Raw genomic sequence first — 18,406 nt, forward strand, 5'->3', positions numbered from 1 at the left:
AGTGGAAGGTAAAAGCAGGGCAGCATCTGTCTTCGCAGGTTAAGAAAGAAAGCCTCAGAGGTTTTATTTGGCTTTTAATTAGAGTTATTTCATTATAGAATGAATGACCTCAAAAGTAATAAAAGTTAGAAAATGTTTGTTACAGAATAGAAGCTTCTTGATTTGAGGTATGAAATCTGTAACTAAAACTTACTCTTTTTATTTAGGCAGAAACTCTATCCTGAAAATATGGCCTTTGGAGCTTCCACATTTCCACATCAGTATTTGTCTTCGGAGATGGCTCTTCATCCAGGCTCCTATTCTCCTTACACCCTGGAGTCTGCACAGAGTGTCTGCCCAGTGCCTGGCTCCCAGTATGATCGCAGCCAGCCTGGTCGTTACCGGGGTTTCCAGGCAGCAAGGCCACGCTATGACCACGTGTGCCCTCTCCCACAGGATGCCAGAGCTCTGTATAAGGTCAGGACGTGCTGGGTTTGTTGGTCACGTTAGCATTTAAAATGCAAAGAACTGGTTAATTCTTGCATTAACTTAAGCATTGCTTATCTTTTACGTGGAACTTAACATTTTATTTGGTCTAACCTTTTTGAAAATAGTTGAGTTGTGAATACTTACATATTTGCAATGTTAACCCTGTTTTATAGCAGTACAGTCGACTCTTGAACAACACAAGATTGAGTGCACCCCTGGGTCCACTTATAGGGGTGGACAAAAGTAGGTTTATGGTTGTAATACAAATTAATAATGCAGTAATTAACAATAATGTAGGAGGGAACGTCCACATACTCTCAACTGTAAATCTACTTTTGCACACCCCTGTGTGTGGATTTCTAAAAAATAAATATATTAGAAATTTTTCAGAGATTTGTGACAATTTGAGAAAACACGTAGACAAACCTTATTTTCTTAGTAACATTTTATTCGTTTAGCTCATTTTGTTGTAAAAATACATATAATACATAAGACATACAAAATATGTGTTAGTTGACTATTCATATTATTGGTAAGGCTTCCAGTCAACAGTAGACTATCAGTTAAGTTTTGGAGGGTCAGAAGTTATACACAGATAATCTGCTGAGGAGGTGGTCATTCAGGGGTCAACTGTAGTTTTCCTAATGTGTGTTACTTTTTAATCTTTCCTGCAGAAAAAAACGTATGATGAGCAAAAGTTTGACAGTAAGAAGGCCGATGGAGCTGTACCACCTGATATGAAGTCAGTGAAATGCTCGCAGTATATGTCCTTTCGTGCTGACACTAATTTGAAATCAGGTAAAAATAACGAACTCTATGTCTTGTGTTAGGTCAGCATGCTCCCCCCTCCCCATCCCCCAAAACATCGCTGTTCTTTGAACTATTCCTGTGGACTTACTGTGAAAAGCTGAGGCCATCAGACAGCCTGTGGGGTACTGAAGGCCTTTCCTCCTGGGATCGGGACCTGTTGTGCAGCTGTGATGTGCCCTTAACATGTTATTACCTTGTTTTACCCAAGAACTTGTCTAAGGTCACATAGCAAGTAGGTCACGGCCACACGCATCAAAACACGTCCTTAAATAAAAGCATGTCACAACCACATCCCTTGTACTGTGTTTGGCCATGTTCATTTCTGACGCAGCTTCTCTGGTATTCTGCTGGAGCACTTCTTAGTAGGTGAGAAAGTTTGTCTGTGACTTCATTCTGTCTTAATACCAAACCGGGACGCGTATAGTTAACTCAGAGGATACTGATTTTATTCATGCCAGAAGTCATGTCTGCTCTGGTCTTGAAAACTGCTAAACTACTATTCTGATCTGTGGCTGAAAGTTAGTGATTCCACATGGTGGGTTTTTTTTGTTGTTAATTACAGATTCAGTTTGATCACAGCCATCCCCTATTTATATAATAATTTAAAACCTTTCTAGTAGTGTACTTACTGGGAAAGGTCTATCATTTATTTACAGGTATAATTTATGTTGCTTGGTATATAAATTTTCTCCTTGCATTGATTTTACTTATGACCTGTCTGGTACATGGATAGGTAAACGGGAAATTGAGCAGTTAGCTAGAATAAGTCTGGCCTTGTTATTAAACACAGGGAATTTACGGCATTGTCACACCTACATTGTCATTTGTTTGCGTTTCAAGGCGAAAAATAGGAAAGAGGTTATAAGTTCAATTCTGCTTCTCCCAACTTGTTCTAGCAAACTAAAACAAGGACCAGTTATTACTTAAAGAAAATGTGTTAGTGTCTCTTTAAATTTGCAAAACTCTAAAATGTGTATTAAAAATAATCAAAATGCCCAGGGGTATAATCAGGTCAAGGTGTCTATTTCATCAACATTAGAATTACTCCTAAAATTTGCAATGGTTTGTTTTTTCTGCTTAGTAGCCCAACCAGAGCAGTTGCTACTTCTGGTCATACTTGTTTACACTTTTGCTCAGAAGGTGAACAGCACTTGAAAAAGTTCATTAAGCTGTTTGGACAGTAACATGTTGTTGTGTCAATAGCAATCGATTTTCTGCTCTGCAGCTTAACTGTGAGTTTAATCATCAAACATCTAAATTTTTCCCCTACTTTTAATTCTTTAAATACAGATGGTTATCATAAACGGACAGACAGGAAATCTAGAATCATTGACAAATGTGGACCTGCCTCCAAACCTGAGCTTGCATTGACCAGATTGGATTGTCCTAAACTGCAGGGTGCAGAGAAGAATGAGATACTAGAGACACCAAAGCAGCCCAAGTGGGGGCCCTTGCGCTCTGCCTCTGTGGAGGACACTTCTCTTGGAAGGGGGGGGAAGCCCTCTCCAGGCCTGGCGGAGGTGAGTACAGGCTCCTCTTCTTTGTTTCCTCCTCTTCTGTTGTGTAAACTGTTCACAGAGAGGCTGTGACACCTCGTGCTGCTGCTATTTTCAAAGAATTGCCTCATATACTTCCTTTTATCTGGTAGGTAACAGGTGCAGAAGACTCATGCATGAGTCCAGCTGGTTAGACAGCCCTGCTGTGGACATCTCGTTTCCTGCATTGTTGCCAACAGCACTTGTTCATACAGACATTCTTCACTTACTCAAACAGTAGTATTTGAAACTACATAGTATGCCTTCTGATTTTCCAGGCTTTTTATCTGTGCCTCATTAATGATATAGCACATTCCGTGAAGGTGACTGCAGTAAAGAATATTCAGTTTGCTGCACTGTAATTTTAAATTACACTTTATTCACTGTTGGATCTCGGAGTTTTAGTCCAGCAAGTGGAGCCATTTTCCTCTCAAACAGGTTGATTTCAGACTTTCAGGGAAAAAAAGTTCTTGGGTTCTTAGTCCTTAAAATCACTTCTGACATTTCCAGTAAAGGAAGGGGGGGTGGTCACTTCCCAGTGTGAGGGAGAAGGAAGCAGCTATGAAGGAAACCACCTCCCCAGTTGCCTGCTTCCTGAATAGAGAGAGGACTTCCACTCCTGCCCTTGTCTTTGGTGCTTGGACACTAGAGCCCCAAGGCTGGGTGGTCATGGTTACAGTGTGCGGAAGATGTGCCATTCCCACACACTGCCCTGCCACGTGGTGAGGCTGGTCGACATGGAAGGCTCAGTCTCCTTGGGCAGGGGTGTAACCCCTCTGGGCCCCAGTGGACTGTGTGGAATGGCTGAGCGGAGGGGGTCCAGGTTTTGTTACGGGCTGGCAATGGATGATTCCAGCCCTGAGCACTGTACGAAAGTAGAACAGGGCGGGAGCATGCCGACACTTGTCATGGCCATGTGGTAGAGGTGAGCGCCTCGTGTGTGGGCATGAAGTTAGGGACATCATGCTGTGTGAAGAGACTACATCCTTGTTACCCTGTCACTGCCCACACCCGTCAACTGTGTGTGCAGTTTTGTTTTTTCATTTTCTCTTTAAAAGAAACATTTTCCTGATTATACTAGCAGTGTCTTCGAACACCAAAAAGATATGAAGAAAGAAACTTAAATTGTCTGAAGTTGTATAGCCAAGAGAAAACCATGGTTAGCACTTTATCTTTTGCTAATGGTACATTGTGGACATTGTACCCATCGGGGGTTATACATATGCACTGGCTTGTTTTGGAAGTTTTTGAAACATTTTTGGCATTTCTCCATGTCTTTAAATACTCTTTGAAAACATAGCTGTTGCACTGGATCTTTGATATTGATATATATAATTGACCTAACCATTTTTGAATAGGTGAGCCACTTCTAGTGTTTCACTGGCCTTGGTGAGTATAAAAGTGTTGTAATAATTTTATTTTCTATTACTGGATTCAGGTACAGTGAAGTGGCAAAATGGGTAAATTTGTGAAGTATATCAGCTTCAGAATTTATTGTCAAACTATTCAAATTTGAATTTACCTGTTTCTGTTTACTTGCAGTACTGTCCGTCACTTTGAGATGTCTCTTAATGTGCTCACCTGCCGCTGTAATGTCCCATGTGTGCGGCAGCTTCTGTCCTTATAAAAGTGGCACCTATTAACAAGACTTGTGTCTGTTATCTGTGTGGGTGTTTTCGAGGCCTTTGGTGTGGAGGCTTGGTAACCGATGCTTTAGCATTCCTGTGGGGCTCTGGGTTTAAGAATGGTCTCGGCACATCTGTGCGGACGCGGAAGTTGTCTGCAATAGGTTGATCTTTTAAAGCTTGCATGCATTGTGTGATGTGTTCCCTTATTGGGATCTATGTAAAAATGATACATAGGTGTTTATCTCCTAGGCAAAGAAGTAGGTGGTTTTCCTCTAGGGAGAGAGATTTGGGAGAAGGAAGTAACTTAACTTTCCACATTATGTACTTAGGTATTTGGAATTTTTAATTAGTGTATATTTCGAAGATTTTTAAGAATGGCAAGGGAAACTATATTTACAAATTAAATGATTACTTTCCATTTGAAATAGTAAGAAAATAACTGGTTTGCTTTTCAGGGTGAAATATTGGTGAAAAATAATAATCCAACTGACGCTGTGACTGCTGACCACGCTGCTGCCGGGTCCTCTCCGTGTACCAGAGGTGAGGGCGCCGCTGCACACTGTTTCTAACCAGTTGTCTGCTTTTAAGGTCATTTTCAGTCCAGTGCAACTTAAATGTTTTTATCTTAACGCCTTTCTTAAGGCAGCTAGGGTTGTTGATAAACTGACCTTGCTTGTAGACGTTTGAAGTAGACGAAATCTCACGTGTATGTGTAAGTGTATTATAGCAAAGAATTCTAAGTGAAATGTTTGTCCAGATCAGTGAGAAACTTTATCAACTCGGAGAGAACAGTTTCCTTAAGTGTTACCTACACCATAGGTTCTCAAAGTTTTGGTCTCAGGACCCCTTAATGCCCTTTAAACAGCCCCACAAAGCTGCTGTTTATTTAGACAACTCTCAGTGTTTGCAATATTTAAACAGGAAAACTTTTAAAATACTTATTAATTCACTTGAAAGTAACAATAAACCCATTACATGTTAATATAGCATTTTTATGAAAAATAACTATTTTCAAAATTAAGGCAGTAACTGTGCAGCTCTTCCCTGGCTTGCTGGTAGATCTGCTGTGGCATTTGCTTTTTCTTTCTTCTTTTTTTTTTTTTAATTATTGAATATTTTTTTAATCTTTACCCGAGGATATTTTTCTATTTATCTTCAGATAGAATGGGAGGGAGAGAGAGGGAGAGTATGGGAGAGAGAGAAACTTCGGCATGAGAGGGACACATCGACTTACTGCCTCCTGCACGACCCTGACCAGGGTCGGAGATGAACTGCAGCCGAAGCACGTGCTCTTGACCGGAATCGAACCCGCGACTCATTGGTCTGCAGGCCAACACTCTGCCACTGAGCCAAACTGGCTAGGGCACATTTGGCTTTTCACTGTCCTACCTTTGCCGTCTGTGGAAAAGCGCAGGGGAAGGAGGGGAGGAGAGGGAAGGGGGGATAACACATCTGTTCTTGCTGGCAGGAAAACAGTTGTGATTTCAAGGGTCCTGGGAGCCTCAGACCACACTCTGAGAACTGCTGGTCTGTCCTGGCCTGGCCATGAAGTCATATATTCAGAGAGAGTTCACTAGAGTCTGCTTTTGAACTTTCCTTAAGTAGCTTGTCCTAACAGAAGACATTTTTACAAAATTACCAGATTTATCCATAAGTATGTTTTCTTCTGCATCCTTGTGTTTGGTACAAAGATCTTTACTTCAGAGGCTGCTCCAAGGGTGTACAGCTCTGTGGTGACAAGAACATCTGTCTCATCGTCTGGGACAGCCACGGGCTGCTGACACGACCTGCCCATGTCCTGATGGCTGTCCTTTTGTTTTGTCTGTACATAGAGTTTCATGGGCACCTAAGGAGTAGTGTGGCTGTGCTTATGCCTGTGTTCTAAAAGAAATAAATTTCCAGTTATTGTGATAGCTGAAGTCTAGTGACCTTTGACTTCTGCTGTTAAAGATACACATCAAGGTTAGTAGGGCGAACATTTGATCTTCAGCTTGTTAATTCTGTGTGTTTGCCATGTGGGCGTAATTGAGTATTGCTGTTTTTTAACTGAAGAACCCCAAGTAAAAACCATTTCCTAAGAAGATCGGTTAACCTGACAAGTTAATTCAGCATGCATGTTCCAAGGGAAACAGAAGTTCAGTGACCATTATAATTTCCAAGAGAATGTTTTGAACAACCTAAATTTAATTACGCTCTGCGTAATATCTCACATGATGCATGTTTGGAATTTCTAAAGAGTTTGTGTTTACTGTTGAGACTATTCCCCAATTGTGGTTATCTCTGAGCAGAGTTATCCTGGACACCAATGGGTTATGTTGTCCGTCAGACGTTACCTACAGAACCATCACCAGCCCCTAGAAATGTCACTTCCGTGATAAACCTAAAGACGATTGTTTCATCAGCAGATCCTAAAAATGGTAGCATATCATCTTCTCAAGTTCTGTCTTCGGATCCTTTCTACAGCAGAGAGAAACTCATTGTCCACTCAGCTAAAAAGGTAGGTATGCGTCCTATTTGGATAATTGGGTCTTCTGTACTCTGGATGGTCTTTTATTATTTTCTCAATCCTGACAAAGTGTTTTATTCTGGACTGTGGTCCGTCATCTGAGTTGGTTGTTGTTTGGACCTTGAGGAGGAAGAGGACCTCAGTCAAGGAGTCCAAGTGGTAGTTAACATGTGAGTGAGGATTTGTGTTTCTGACCAGTGGTCCTAACAGATCTGTGAACCATTCTGAGTCCTTTAACGGAGAGATGCTGGCAGGAATGTGTGCCGGGTGCTCCCTTCTTTCTCCCAGTCTTCTATTGAACTTACATCACTTTCACCTGCTAGAGTACTAAGAGCACAGTAATTCATTGCCTTTTTTTTTTTTGCATTCGTTTGGTTTTTGTTGCTGATTCTTGGTTGATGGCAGATTACTTACTGTAAGATAGCATTTCAGAATCCATTGTTTCCTTTCAAGTCAGATCATTTTAAGCATTCATTTTTATTGATCCCTAGATTTGTATTTTGAAGAGCCTTTTTCATTGGCTTAGATTTTATTCTTAAATTCCAGCATACCTGATGTATTTCTGTAGGTTGAAATCAGTTGTGTTTTTCTTTAGTGCAATGGTTTCTAGTCTTTTGGGGTGAGGCTACTTTTGGTATCTAGAGTGTCACAGACGTCCTGCACCAGCAGGCTTGGTTGATGACAGGAGTGTGTGCAGGTGACGGGGGAGCAAGACCTGTGTGCTGTTCTACCCAGCTCTGTGCACGTACATGAAGCACAGGTGCCGGAGAGACCTCTGAGTACACAGACCTGGCTCTGAGACCCCGCAGTCCTGGGTGCAGCTGCACAGACCTCTCTGGCTGCAGCCATCGTTACTGTCCAAAGTGGTTTTCCTAATAGGTTGTCAACACTAAGAATTAACAGATTTTTTAAATTTTCTGAGAGTTGTTTTAAAATGGTGGTTAAATGAAGGCCCCCTATAACCATGCATCCTAGATTGCTTTTCGTTGTACACAGCAGGGGTGGTAGAGGTTAGTTTTTTTGGTCGTTTTTTTTTTAATCCTTACCCAAGGACATTTTTATACTTATCTTCAGATAGAGCGAGAGGGAGAGAGGGGAGAAGAGAGAGAGAGAAACGTCGATGTCAGACACATCAACTGGTTGCCACCCACATGGCCCCATTGGGGCCGGGGACAAACTGCAACCGAGGTACGTGCCCTTAGTGGGAACCGAACCCAGGACTTTCTGGTCCACGGGCTAATGCTCTAACCACTGAGCAAAACTGGCCAGGGCATGGTAGGGGTTTAACGTCTTTCTCTTTAAGACACTCCGGACTGTACGTTCTTATTACTGAAATAACAAATGTAATGCTACAAGGAGCTGATTATGGAAAAGGTCATCTTCCCACACCCCTTTGGTGTTCCCCCCACAGTCCCCCAGGGAAGCCTGCATTAGCAGCCTGGTGTGTACCCCACCTCAGGTTCTTGAAAACAAACAAATAGGTTTGTTTGGTTTGTGGACCTTTTTTTCTCAGCAAAAATGCGGTCATTCTATACACATTATAAGTTACCTTTTCCACTTAAATTATGGACAGTCCTCCAGGTCAGTATATAAACCCTCTTTTTAATGGCCACTGAGGCTTTTAGCTGCCAAGAGTAAGTCCCCAGGCCCTCCCCATCCTGATGCGGAGGAGAGCGCTGTGCAGACGGCGGGCACATGGTGTCGGGGCAAGCAGTGCGCCGCGGGGTGGGGGGCCAGATAAGATGGGGTGCTGGAGCTGAAATGAGGGGCAGTCCTCACCTCATCCAGGTGCGAATGCAGTGCGAAGGCCCTGAGGCCACAGCGCGTGGGACCTGATGGAGGAAAGGCCAGGCTGAGGGAGGGTGGGAGTCTCAGAGTCCGGGTGTCTGGCATGGGCCCCGATGTTCTGATCTGCAGGCTGTACCGGCGACTCTGGTGTGCAGGCAGTCGTAGGAGCCACTGGCCCTGGTGACAGAAATGGCACACCTGGATTTATGATGAGACCTCGAGTCAGAATTAGCAGAATTATTAACATGGCCTCCTCGGGCTGAAGACTGGCTTATGTCTTAATCTACCAATTTCAAAATAACGAGCACAACAATTTTCACAGATTTTTTTTTCCTTCAGAGTTGTCCTACTGAATGCTGGCTCTTTGGAAAATAGAGACTGAGCAGGTGAACTGCATAGAATGCCATGTGGTCGTACAGCTTGATAACGGAGCTGCGCTCTAGAACAGAGTTAAACATTCTGTCGAATGTCCTAAAGCCATGATTGTTGTTGTTGTTCTTCTAGTCCGAAGCCTCCCAAGGCGGTGATCCTGAGCAAAATGAAGCCTCGAGAAAGTCTAAGAAAAGGAAAGAAAAGTTCAAAACAAAATGTGAAGTCCTGACAGTGCAAGAGCCGCCAAGGATTGAAGTACATGCTTACTCCCTGATTTTGTGTCACATGGGTCTGTCTGACTAGAAGTGTGGTTCGTCCTGCTTTCCTGAGGGAAGAGCTTCAGGGTTTTCACTAACCGTCCTCCCAGTGCTGAAGAAAAGCGCCACTGTTCGTTTTCTCAGTCATGTTGGTGCCCAGCCCGGTTTCAGGCAGGCACTCAGTAGACACTGCGTGAGTGAGGTGTGGTCCAGAGACAGCCCCCAGGCCTGGAAACGGAGCAGCCTTGCACAGGGCGCGGGCTCACCCCTCAGCACCTCTGCCTGCTCTTTCCGGGCTCTGGCTTTTGCAGGCGCTCCTTTTCCGCCCAGAAATCTTACTATGATGTGTTTCCTAGAGAAATTTAGCGCACCAGAGAGCCACCCTGGGCCCTGGTCACGAGAATGTCGTGGACTTGCAGAAGTACTCTAAACTGTCCGGTGGTGCTCCAAGGATGTCCCTGTCCTCCAAGGACATTCTTGGGCTCCTGCCGCGTTTCTCGGGTCTGCAGTGCTAGGCTCAGCAGTGTGGCTACTGGCGCCTGTAGAAGGGTCAGCGGTGTCGCCCAGGTACCCAGCCCAGGGTCAGGCCAGGGCTTCCCACGCCTGGGGTTCCCATGGCTCTTGGAACACTCCTCTGAGAACAGTGGGGTTGTGTTTGAAGACCATGGCAGAGCATTACGGTCTGGCCAAATAATTCATATTTCTGTCCCTATTTTTTACATACTTCTCTAAGGCACCTAAAATGTTGACAGAAGCACATAGGACATTTTTAAATGATTCACATGTTGTTCAGAGGCCTGCCACACCGTCTCTGTTTTTTAGCCTGGGATCCACACGCATGACAGAACACTTACCTGCCCTGAGTCTGGACGACGGTTTCCCTAACCCAGAGTGCAGTTAAGGGTGCGGGCTAGAGCCCTCTCATGCCATGTCGTCAGGGGCAGTTCTGTGGGCTCCTTGGGGCCCCCACTCTTGCTCTGGGGAGCAGGGGGTTAGAACTGGGTCTTTAAATTGGTTCTAAGAGTAAAATGAAGCTGAAGCCCTTATGTTACAGTTTTGGGGGCTCTTAATCACCTTTGAGCACTTCTGTGGGAGCTTATCATAGAATGTAGGAGCAAGGAGAAGGTTTCACGTGGGCATGTTTGAGTCTCATGATTCACGAAGCACTAAAGGGTGTGTGGTTTACTTAGGACACCGAGGAGTTTCCCAATCTGGCAGTTGCATCTGAAAGAAGAGACAGAGTAGAGTCACCGAAATTTCAATCTAAGCATCAGCCACAGGTAAATTTTAGATCAAAACCACAATTGCCTTAGGCTTAACTTCTCTTGCTCAACTGAACTCTTAGACAAGACTGCTCTCCAGACATCTCTGCGTCTGGTGATTTTGTTTCGATTTTTCCTGCACTGGAGGAGGGCGCTCAGTGTGTGTTGCGGCAGAATCGCTTTTCCGCGAAAACACTGTCACCTCTATAAGATGGTTGGCAGTTACCACTGCTGTAGCAGAAAGGGCGGGAACAATGCTGCCTAGGAACCTTTGATTTAAAGAAAAAACGTTGATCCAGTTTATTCAGGAAACAAGAATTCCTTTGTGAGGCAGCAACGTCTGACAGGAGAATGACAGTCACCCCAGTGTCACTCTGAGGAGTCAGGACAGGCAGAAGAGATGGTTCTCTCTCTACCCCAGCCCGGCTGTGGATTCAGGAATGAACTTGGGTTCATAATCTAAATTAGGAAATGTGGGCATGTTCATTTTCATTTTTGCCTGTCAGAGTGGGATGGTTGTTTTCACATTTGTGGAAAGTGAAATCCTATAGGCTGTGTGAATGAACTCTGCATGAGCATGTCATACCTCGGACTCTCCGCAGCCACTGTGCTGCACCGGGCCCCTTGGCCGGAGCCCTTGGCCAGCGAGTGGGGGAGCAGAGTGAGGTGCTGCGGTGCGTGGGCTGCCACCTGCCTGCGCAGCCTTTGCCTCGGGACCCAGCTCACAGCCGTGTCCCACATGACATTGGCGTAGGTACATCAGACTCGTCTGCTGGCTGTGATTGGACTTGGGCACATTTGTTTCCTGACTGTTGATTGGCCCACTTGGGCAATTGGAGAATGAGTGGGGCTAATGAGGCATAAATACAGTGATACCTCGGTTCTCGAACGCCTCGGTTTTCGACCAAATCGGTATTCGACCAGGAGATTCGAGAAACTTTTGTCTCGGAATCCGAACAAATACTTGGAACTCGAACTTCCGAGATGAGCCGAGTTGAGCCGAATGGCGTTCATTCGGCCCAGCGCGCCTTGCTTGTGTCATCAGTGTGAGTGCAGAGAGAGAGTCACGCTTTGTGGAGTCACGCTTTCCTATTGGGTTTCATTGCTTCGGTTCTCGAACAATTCGGTTCTCGACCGTCCTCCTGGAACGAATTATGTTCGAGAACCGAGGTATCACTGTACTGACCAATTAGCCTCACACACAACACACTTTCACAGCCAAAGACTACACAGGTGTGGGTTTCTGGTCTGCAGATGCGCACTGGTACTCGCGGGGCGATGGAGACGTAGTTGTGGGTTAGAAACCCAGTGCTGTGAGGAGAGAGAACCATTGCTACTACTGCAGGGGTGTGGGGTGGCCTGGGTTTCCTTTTCCATTAAGATTCTTATAGTCTTTAAATCGCTTTCATTTTATCTTTAAAATACTGGTTTTTAGAGAGAGAGAGAGAGAAACATGGATGAGAGAGAACATCGATGTGAGAAACATTGATTGGCTGCCTCCTGCACGCCCCCCTCTGGGGATTGAGCCCACACCTGGGCACGTGTCCTGACTGGGAATCGAACCAGTGATCTTTCAGTGCGTGGACCACACTCAACCGAGCTGCACTGACTAGGGCGTTATTTATATGATTTTTTTTTTGTCATAAGATGAAAAACACAGTTAAAAATTTATTATAAATAAACTTCTGAATTTTGAACTCTTTAGAATCATTTTAAAGGTGGAAAGAAGAGCCAAATTCCAGTGCAGCTGGACCTGGGGGGCATGCTGACCGCGCTGGAAAGGAAGCAGCGCTCCCAGAATGCAAAGCAGCTCTCCAAGCCCGCGGTGTTTTCAGGTAAGAGCGTCCTCTCCACTGACTGAACTTCTCTTCCAGGTAGGCTGTTGGTGGGTGTTTTCTTTTGTAATCAGAAGTCATTTGCAGTTAAAACGGTGCAGTGCTGGAATAAGGAGAGACGGAGACCAGTGGACTAGAAATGGTAGTCCAGAAATAAACCCACACATGTATAGCCCGTGAATTTTTTGGCAAGGGTGCTGAGTTCATTAAAAGAACAAAGAATAGTTGCTTAAAATTTGGTTCTGGGACAACTGGATTTTCATATCTAAAGAATAAGGTGGGACCTTCACATAAACAAATAGGAACTCAAAATTGATCAGTGACTTAATTATAACAGCTACAGACATAAAAGTCTTAGAAGAAAACAGGTACATTATCATGACCTTGAATTAGTGAGTTTTTAGGTAGGACAACAAAGGACAGGTAATAAAAGCAAAAGGAGATGAATTGGATTCATTAAAATTAACATTTGTGTACCAAAGGACATTATCGAGAAAGTGAAAAGACAACTTACAGAATGGTAGAAAATGTTAGAAACTCATATCTGATAAGGGTCTCATCTCCAGTGTATAAGAACTAGAAGTCAGTAACAAACCCCAAAAATGGGCAAAAACACCTGAAAAGACATTTCCCCACGAGAAGATACAGAAATGGCCAGTAGCACATGAAGAGATGTTTGGCATTAGAGAAATACAAGTCAAAACCTCAATGCAGCCCTGGCTGATTTTGCTCAGTGGTTAGGGTGTTGGCCCACAGACCAGAGAGTCCCGGCTTCGGTTCCCGCTAAGGACACGCACCTTGGTTGCAATTTTTCCCCGGCCCCGGTTGGGGTCATAGTTCTTTATACCTTCTCTGGTACCTATATGCAGAACCACGAAAATAACTAATGTTGGCGAGGATGTGGAGAAATTTGAACCCTTGTCCACTGATGGTTGGAATGTAAAATGATGCAGCTACTTTGGAAAACAGCCTGGTGGTTCTTCAGAGTGATAAATAGAGAGTTGCCATGTGACCGAGCAGTTCTACTCCTCTGTATTTATCCGAAGTAATGAAAACCAGATTCAGTCCTGCTGGTGTAGCTCAGTGGATTGAGCATCATTCCATGAACTGAGAGGTCCCGGTTCTATTTCCAGTTCAGGGCACAGGCCCGGGTTGTGGGCTTGACTCCCAGTGAGGAGCGTGCAAGCCAATTAATGTTTCTCTCTCATCAATGTTTCTCTCTCTCCCTTCTTTTCTAAAAAATCAGTTAAAACGTATTTTAAAAAAAGATTCAGATACTTGTACACCAGTATTCACAGTATTATTTGTAATAGCCAAAGGGTGGGAACACCCCAGATGTGTATCAACAGATAAATGGAAAAATAAAATGTGGTCTGTACACATAGTGGAACTGTATTCAGCCTTGAAAGGGAAGGACATCCTGATACAGACCACAGCGTGGATGAACTTGAGGACATTGTGCTGAGTGAAGTAAGCTAGTCACAGAAGGAAAACTACTGTATAATCCACTGCATGAAATTTCTAGAGTAGGCAAGTTCACAGCAAGTAGAGTAGAGGTTACCAGGGGTTGAGAGGTGGGGGCGTGGGGAGCTTAAGGGGGCCAGATGTTCAGTTTGGGGCATGACAAAGTTAAGGAAGCCAAGTGGTGATGGCTGCACAGGAATGTGGACGTTGATTGCAGCTGCTGGGTCGTGCACCTAGACACCGTTAAATAAATTCTATGTCATGTAATGTTTAACCACAATTTAAAAGTTACTTACATACGACTTTAAGAAATAGATAAGGTGACATTGTATACCTGAGAATCGCATGATACGTAAGTACTCTGTACAGGTTCCAAAGTTGAATCTGATGTAAATGAACCTGCCTATCCATGGACACGGCTCATCACGGTGTTGCTCGGTTGTGATGGCAACATTCTCTTCTGAAATGTCTTCTCATGGAGCCGAGATAGTTAAAGTTCAACATGTCAGAGAAAGAAATGTGCCACCATAGTCTTAAGTATGTTTTCTCCTTCTGAGGCAGTTTGTTAGTTTATTTTAAAAAGAAAAATGTAGGCACACAAGAAAATAGATAAGCTTTTTTCCCTAAAGTATTTTAAAGTAACTCAGACATCGTGTATTTTAGGTGTAAATACCCCAGTCAGCATCTCTGATAGTGATTTGATTTTTAACTGAGCCACCCTGCCACCCTCCCGTCTAAGAATCACAGCAGTGGTCATTTCTTGTTAGCATCTTGTGTCCAGTCTGTATCTGTCTCTTTGTTGTCTCGATAGTTTGGTAATTTTATTCGTATCAGGATCCACAGTTTGATGCATTGCATGTCTGAGAAATCCTTTTTTTTAATGTTTTGATTTTTTAGAGAGGAAGGGAAAGAGAGAGATAGAAATATTAATGTGAGAAACACCAGTTGGCTGCCTCCTGCACGCCCCCCACTGGGGATCAGGCCCACAACCTGGGCATGTGCCCTGACCGGGAATCGAACCAGGACCTCTCAGTCCATGGGATGACGCTCAGTCCACTGAGCCACACCGGCTGCGCTGAGTAATTCTTATATATAGTAGTTCACATTATCCATGGGGGATACATTTTCAAGATCCCCTCACCCCCAGTGGATACCTGAGACATAGTACCTTTGTACACTCTGTTTTTTCCTATATCATGCATACTGATGATAAAGTTTAAACTACTCTTGTGCTTTGGGGCCATTAAGTAAAGTAAGAGCTGCTGGAATACAACACTGTAATACTGCCGTGGTTGGTCTAGCTGGGACCACTGCCAAGTGATCAGCAGGCGGAGATGTACAGTCGGTACACTGGCCCAAGGGTGATTCGTGTCCCACGCTGCAGCCGGGTGGTGTGGCGTTGCCTGCGCTGCTAGAACGGCATGCGATTGAAAACTTGTGACTTCTTTATCTCTGGAATTTTTCATTTAACATTTTGGACCCCAGTTGACCACAGGTCACTGAAATCGCAGAAAGCAAGTTGCTTCTAATAGGGACCTGCAGTGTACCAAAGCGGGGACTCCGGCCCCAGGCCTCCCTCAGCTCTGCCCTCTGGCCGAGGCTGCAGTGCTGTCACTGGGTGGCCGTGTCTCCAGACCATCCTGGTGCTTTGGTGGAACTTGAGCCCCCTTCCTGTTCCTACGGTGAAGTCTCCTATTTCTCAGTCAAGTCTGTCACTGTGTGATTGTGTTTTGTGACTAAGGATGTTTCTGGTAGTTTGTACTTAGAGTGGCCCTTCTGAGTAAGTCTCCACCACTCTCAGCCAACACCACCTTTTCGGAAGTTGGCTGTTGGTTTCCACACGCCTATCTTCTAACTCTCTTGTAAGGCCCTCGCAGGAGTCTAGTAGCATTTCTACTGGATCCTCTTGGTTTTTCCCACATAAAGGCATCTTCCCATGCCCCTCGTGGTGAGTACAGTCCCTCCAGTCACGTGACTGGCACGGCTCTGTTCCCACTCCGTTCCTGTCTGCTCTCCCACTCATCCCTGTGCCCTGCAAGGCAGCTCCTCCTGGACTTAGCTTGGGCTTGTGTGTCTTTTCTGACGTGCTCAGTCAGGTGCGGCCACTGGGGGAGACAGGAGAAAGCACAGTGACCTACTCTTAGGAGGTTCAGCATTCAGGGCCATACGGGAGGCACCAGGTGACAGGAGGCAGGCTGGAGGGCAGGGAGGGTTTAGGCCAGAGCCTTTATTGGGGTTTCTGCTGGAAAGGGGCCCTCCTTCCCCAGGCCCACATTCGCACTCTGGAGAGGCACATGGCAGCGGGGTGCAGGGGAAGCAGACGGGAGGGACCAGGGCCGGAGGGCCTGCTGCCGGTGTTGCAGGAGCCCAGCTGAACTCAGGTGGAGTTGGGCTTGTGTTTCAAGAAAAGCTGATGACAAGAACCAAGCCAGTTACACGTACATTTCGAACATGGTGGGAGCAGTTTTCACAGAACCAGCAGCTGTTCTGTAGCCAAGGCTAGAAATGGTGCAGGGCGGGTGCCTCCCTGAGGCAGGCATCTCACTGTGTTGCAGTCGGGGCGGTTCCTGTGCTCTCCAAAGAGGCCATGTCGGGGAAGAAGGGCCACCGCTTCAGCCAGGTGAAGACCCCGCACAACCCGTTGGACTCCAGCGCCCCCCTGATCAAGAAGGGGAAGCAGAGGGAGGTCCCCAAGGCCAAGAAGCCAACCTCCTTGAAGAAGGTGAGTGGTGCTGCCTTTGAACTGGGCACTAGAGGACCTGCGGTGGGACTGCCTTCCGCCCTGCGGTGTGAGGTGGTCACAGCCCGGAGGCCATGTCCAGGATTCTGAGGAAGGAAAGTGATGCTGTGGGGCATGCAGGGTGGGCTGGCCTTAGCTGCTAGAGAGGGAGGCCATTTGTTTCTTTAATCCTTACTCAGGGACATGCTTAGAGGAAGGGAGAGAGACAAGACAGACAGACATTGATGTGAGAGAGAGAACGACCCGTTGCCTTCCATATGCGCCCTGCCCGGGGATCGAACCCGAAACCTTTCGGCGAACAGGATGATGTTCAATCAACTGAGCCACTCTGGCTGGGCAGAGGGAAGCAGCTTTTTTTTTTATCCTTAGCCGAGGACATTTCTCCGTTTTTTGTTCAGATAGAGTGGAAGGGAGAGAGAGAGAGAGAGAGAGAAACAGAGAGAGAAACATCGACGTGAAAGGGACACATCAAGTGGCTGCCACCCGCACGACCAACCAGGAGCGGGGACAAACTGCAGCCGAGTACGCGCCCCTAGTGGGAACCGAACCCAGGTCTCAGGACCGTGAGCCAGCGCTCTAACCACTGAGCAAAGCCGGCCAGGGCTGGAAGCAGCTTTTAAAAGTACTTCTCAGTGATGTGTACAGAAAATAAATGGGGGAAGCTGTGTCCTTGTCACCTGTACCCTCGTTTCGCCTGAGGCAGTCTGTCTGCTGTTGGGGTTTGGCGAACATTGGACACTCCTGGCAGATGCTCGGGGCTGTCGCACAGCTCCTTCCCTCAACTCTCGCGGCCCTTGGTGTGCGGTCTGTCTCAGTGGGGACGAGCGTCTTGCCCAGGGCCAGGTGACTGCTGAGCTGCATTGTTGCTCCACAGCCCAGGTTGCAGCGTCCTGCTGGGAGCACCTGGGTGAGGATACGCTGCTCTGGGCCCACCCCCGGGCCGGGGTCGTGCTGCTGCTGTGGAGGCATGACGGGCACGGGGCCAGAAAGCCGACCTGGGGCGGTTTATTTTGCAGAAGAGCTTATTTGTAAGTACAAGTATTTGGGTGCTTTAATCATTTACTCCACTTTAAAGATTATTTTGAAAGAACGGGAGGAGAGAAAGCAGCAGCGTCTCCAGGAAAACGCTGCGAGCCCAGCATCTGCCGGGGACGAAGCGCTGGATGTGGAGAGCGGTGGTGACGGCCTGGCTCCGGAGCGAGGTGAGCCCTGGGGTCCCCGTTCTCGGTTGTGTCTTAAAGAATTCTTCAGCTGGGCAACCGTGTGCAGCAGGCCTCCCAGAATTCCACCAGCCTTTGGCCCTTTGTGGTAGAAGCAAGTCAGCATTGAACCCCGAGAATGCAGACGTTTTCCCAACTTTGACAGTAAGAGTCTGTGCCCGTGGACAGTGGGCTTCTGTTGCCTCTGTTTTTGGAGGTCTGTGAGGGGATGAGGCCCCTGAGTGTGATCTGTGTGGCATTGGATGGTCCTTGCAGCTTGGAGTAGCTTTGAGAATTGACTCCACTAACTGCAAAACTGCTTTCCTGTGAGTGCCTGAGACTCTTGTCATAACAAGGATGTGTTTAGTAAGCTTTTTATTGAATGATATGCTCAGAAAAGTGTGCACACACCATAGCATATACCTCGGGGACTTTGCAAGTGAACACAGCTCTGGCTTCGGGAGCAGAGCAGCTGCACAGCTCCCCATGTCCCGGCCCCTGGCCTGGCCCCGACCACAGTCCCGCTGGTGGGCGTTTGGGCA

At 46.1% G+C, this 18,406-nt stretch overlaps 1 protein-coding gene across 2 annotated transcripts in view; it reads left to right on the forward strand.

Moving 5' to 3' along the window:
- Positions 1-18,406, forward strand: part of SECISBP2 (SECIS binding protein 2) — a 33,513-nt gene that overhangs the window by 8,107 nt on the left and 7,000 nt on the right. The window contains exons 3-12 of one of the 2 annotated variants that reach the window (XM_036260682.1): positions 207-456; positions 1,143-1,266; positions 2,569-2,798; positions 4,897-4,981; positions 6,847-6,938; positions 9,240-9,362; positions 10,555-10,644; positions 12,332-12,461; positions 16,481-16,647; positions 17,741-17,897. In XM_036260682.1, coding sequence (XP_036116575.1) covers positions 207-456; positions 1,143-1,266; positions 2,569-2,798; positions 4,897-4,981; positions 6,847-6,938; positions 9,240-9,362; positions 10,555-10,644; positions 12,332-12,461; positions 16,481-16,647; positions 17,741-17,897 — 1,448 coding nt within the window. Of the gene's footprint in view, positions 1-206; positions 457-1,142; positions 1,267-2,568; positions 2,799-4,896; positions 4,982-6,729; positions 6,939-9,239; positions 9,363-10,554; positions 10,645-12,331; positions 12,462-16,480; positions 16,648-17,740; positions 17,898-18,406 lie in introns of both variants that reach the window. The other variant, XM_036260681.1, reaches the window with a different exon arrangement.

This window comes from Molossus molossus, unplaced genomic scaffold, assembly GCF_014108415.1.
Source record: "Molossus molossus isolate mMolMol1 unplaced genomic scaffold, mMolMol1.p scaffold_m16_p_14, whole genome shotgun sequence".
NCBI lineage: Eukaryota > Metazoa > Chordata > Mammalia > Chiroptera > Molossidae > Molossus > Molossus molossus.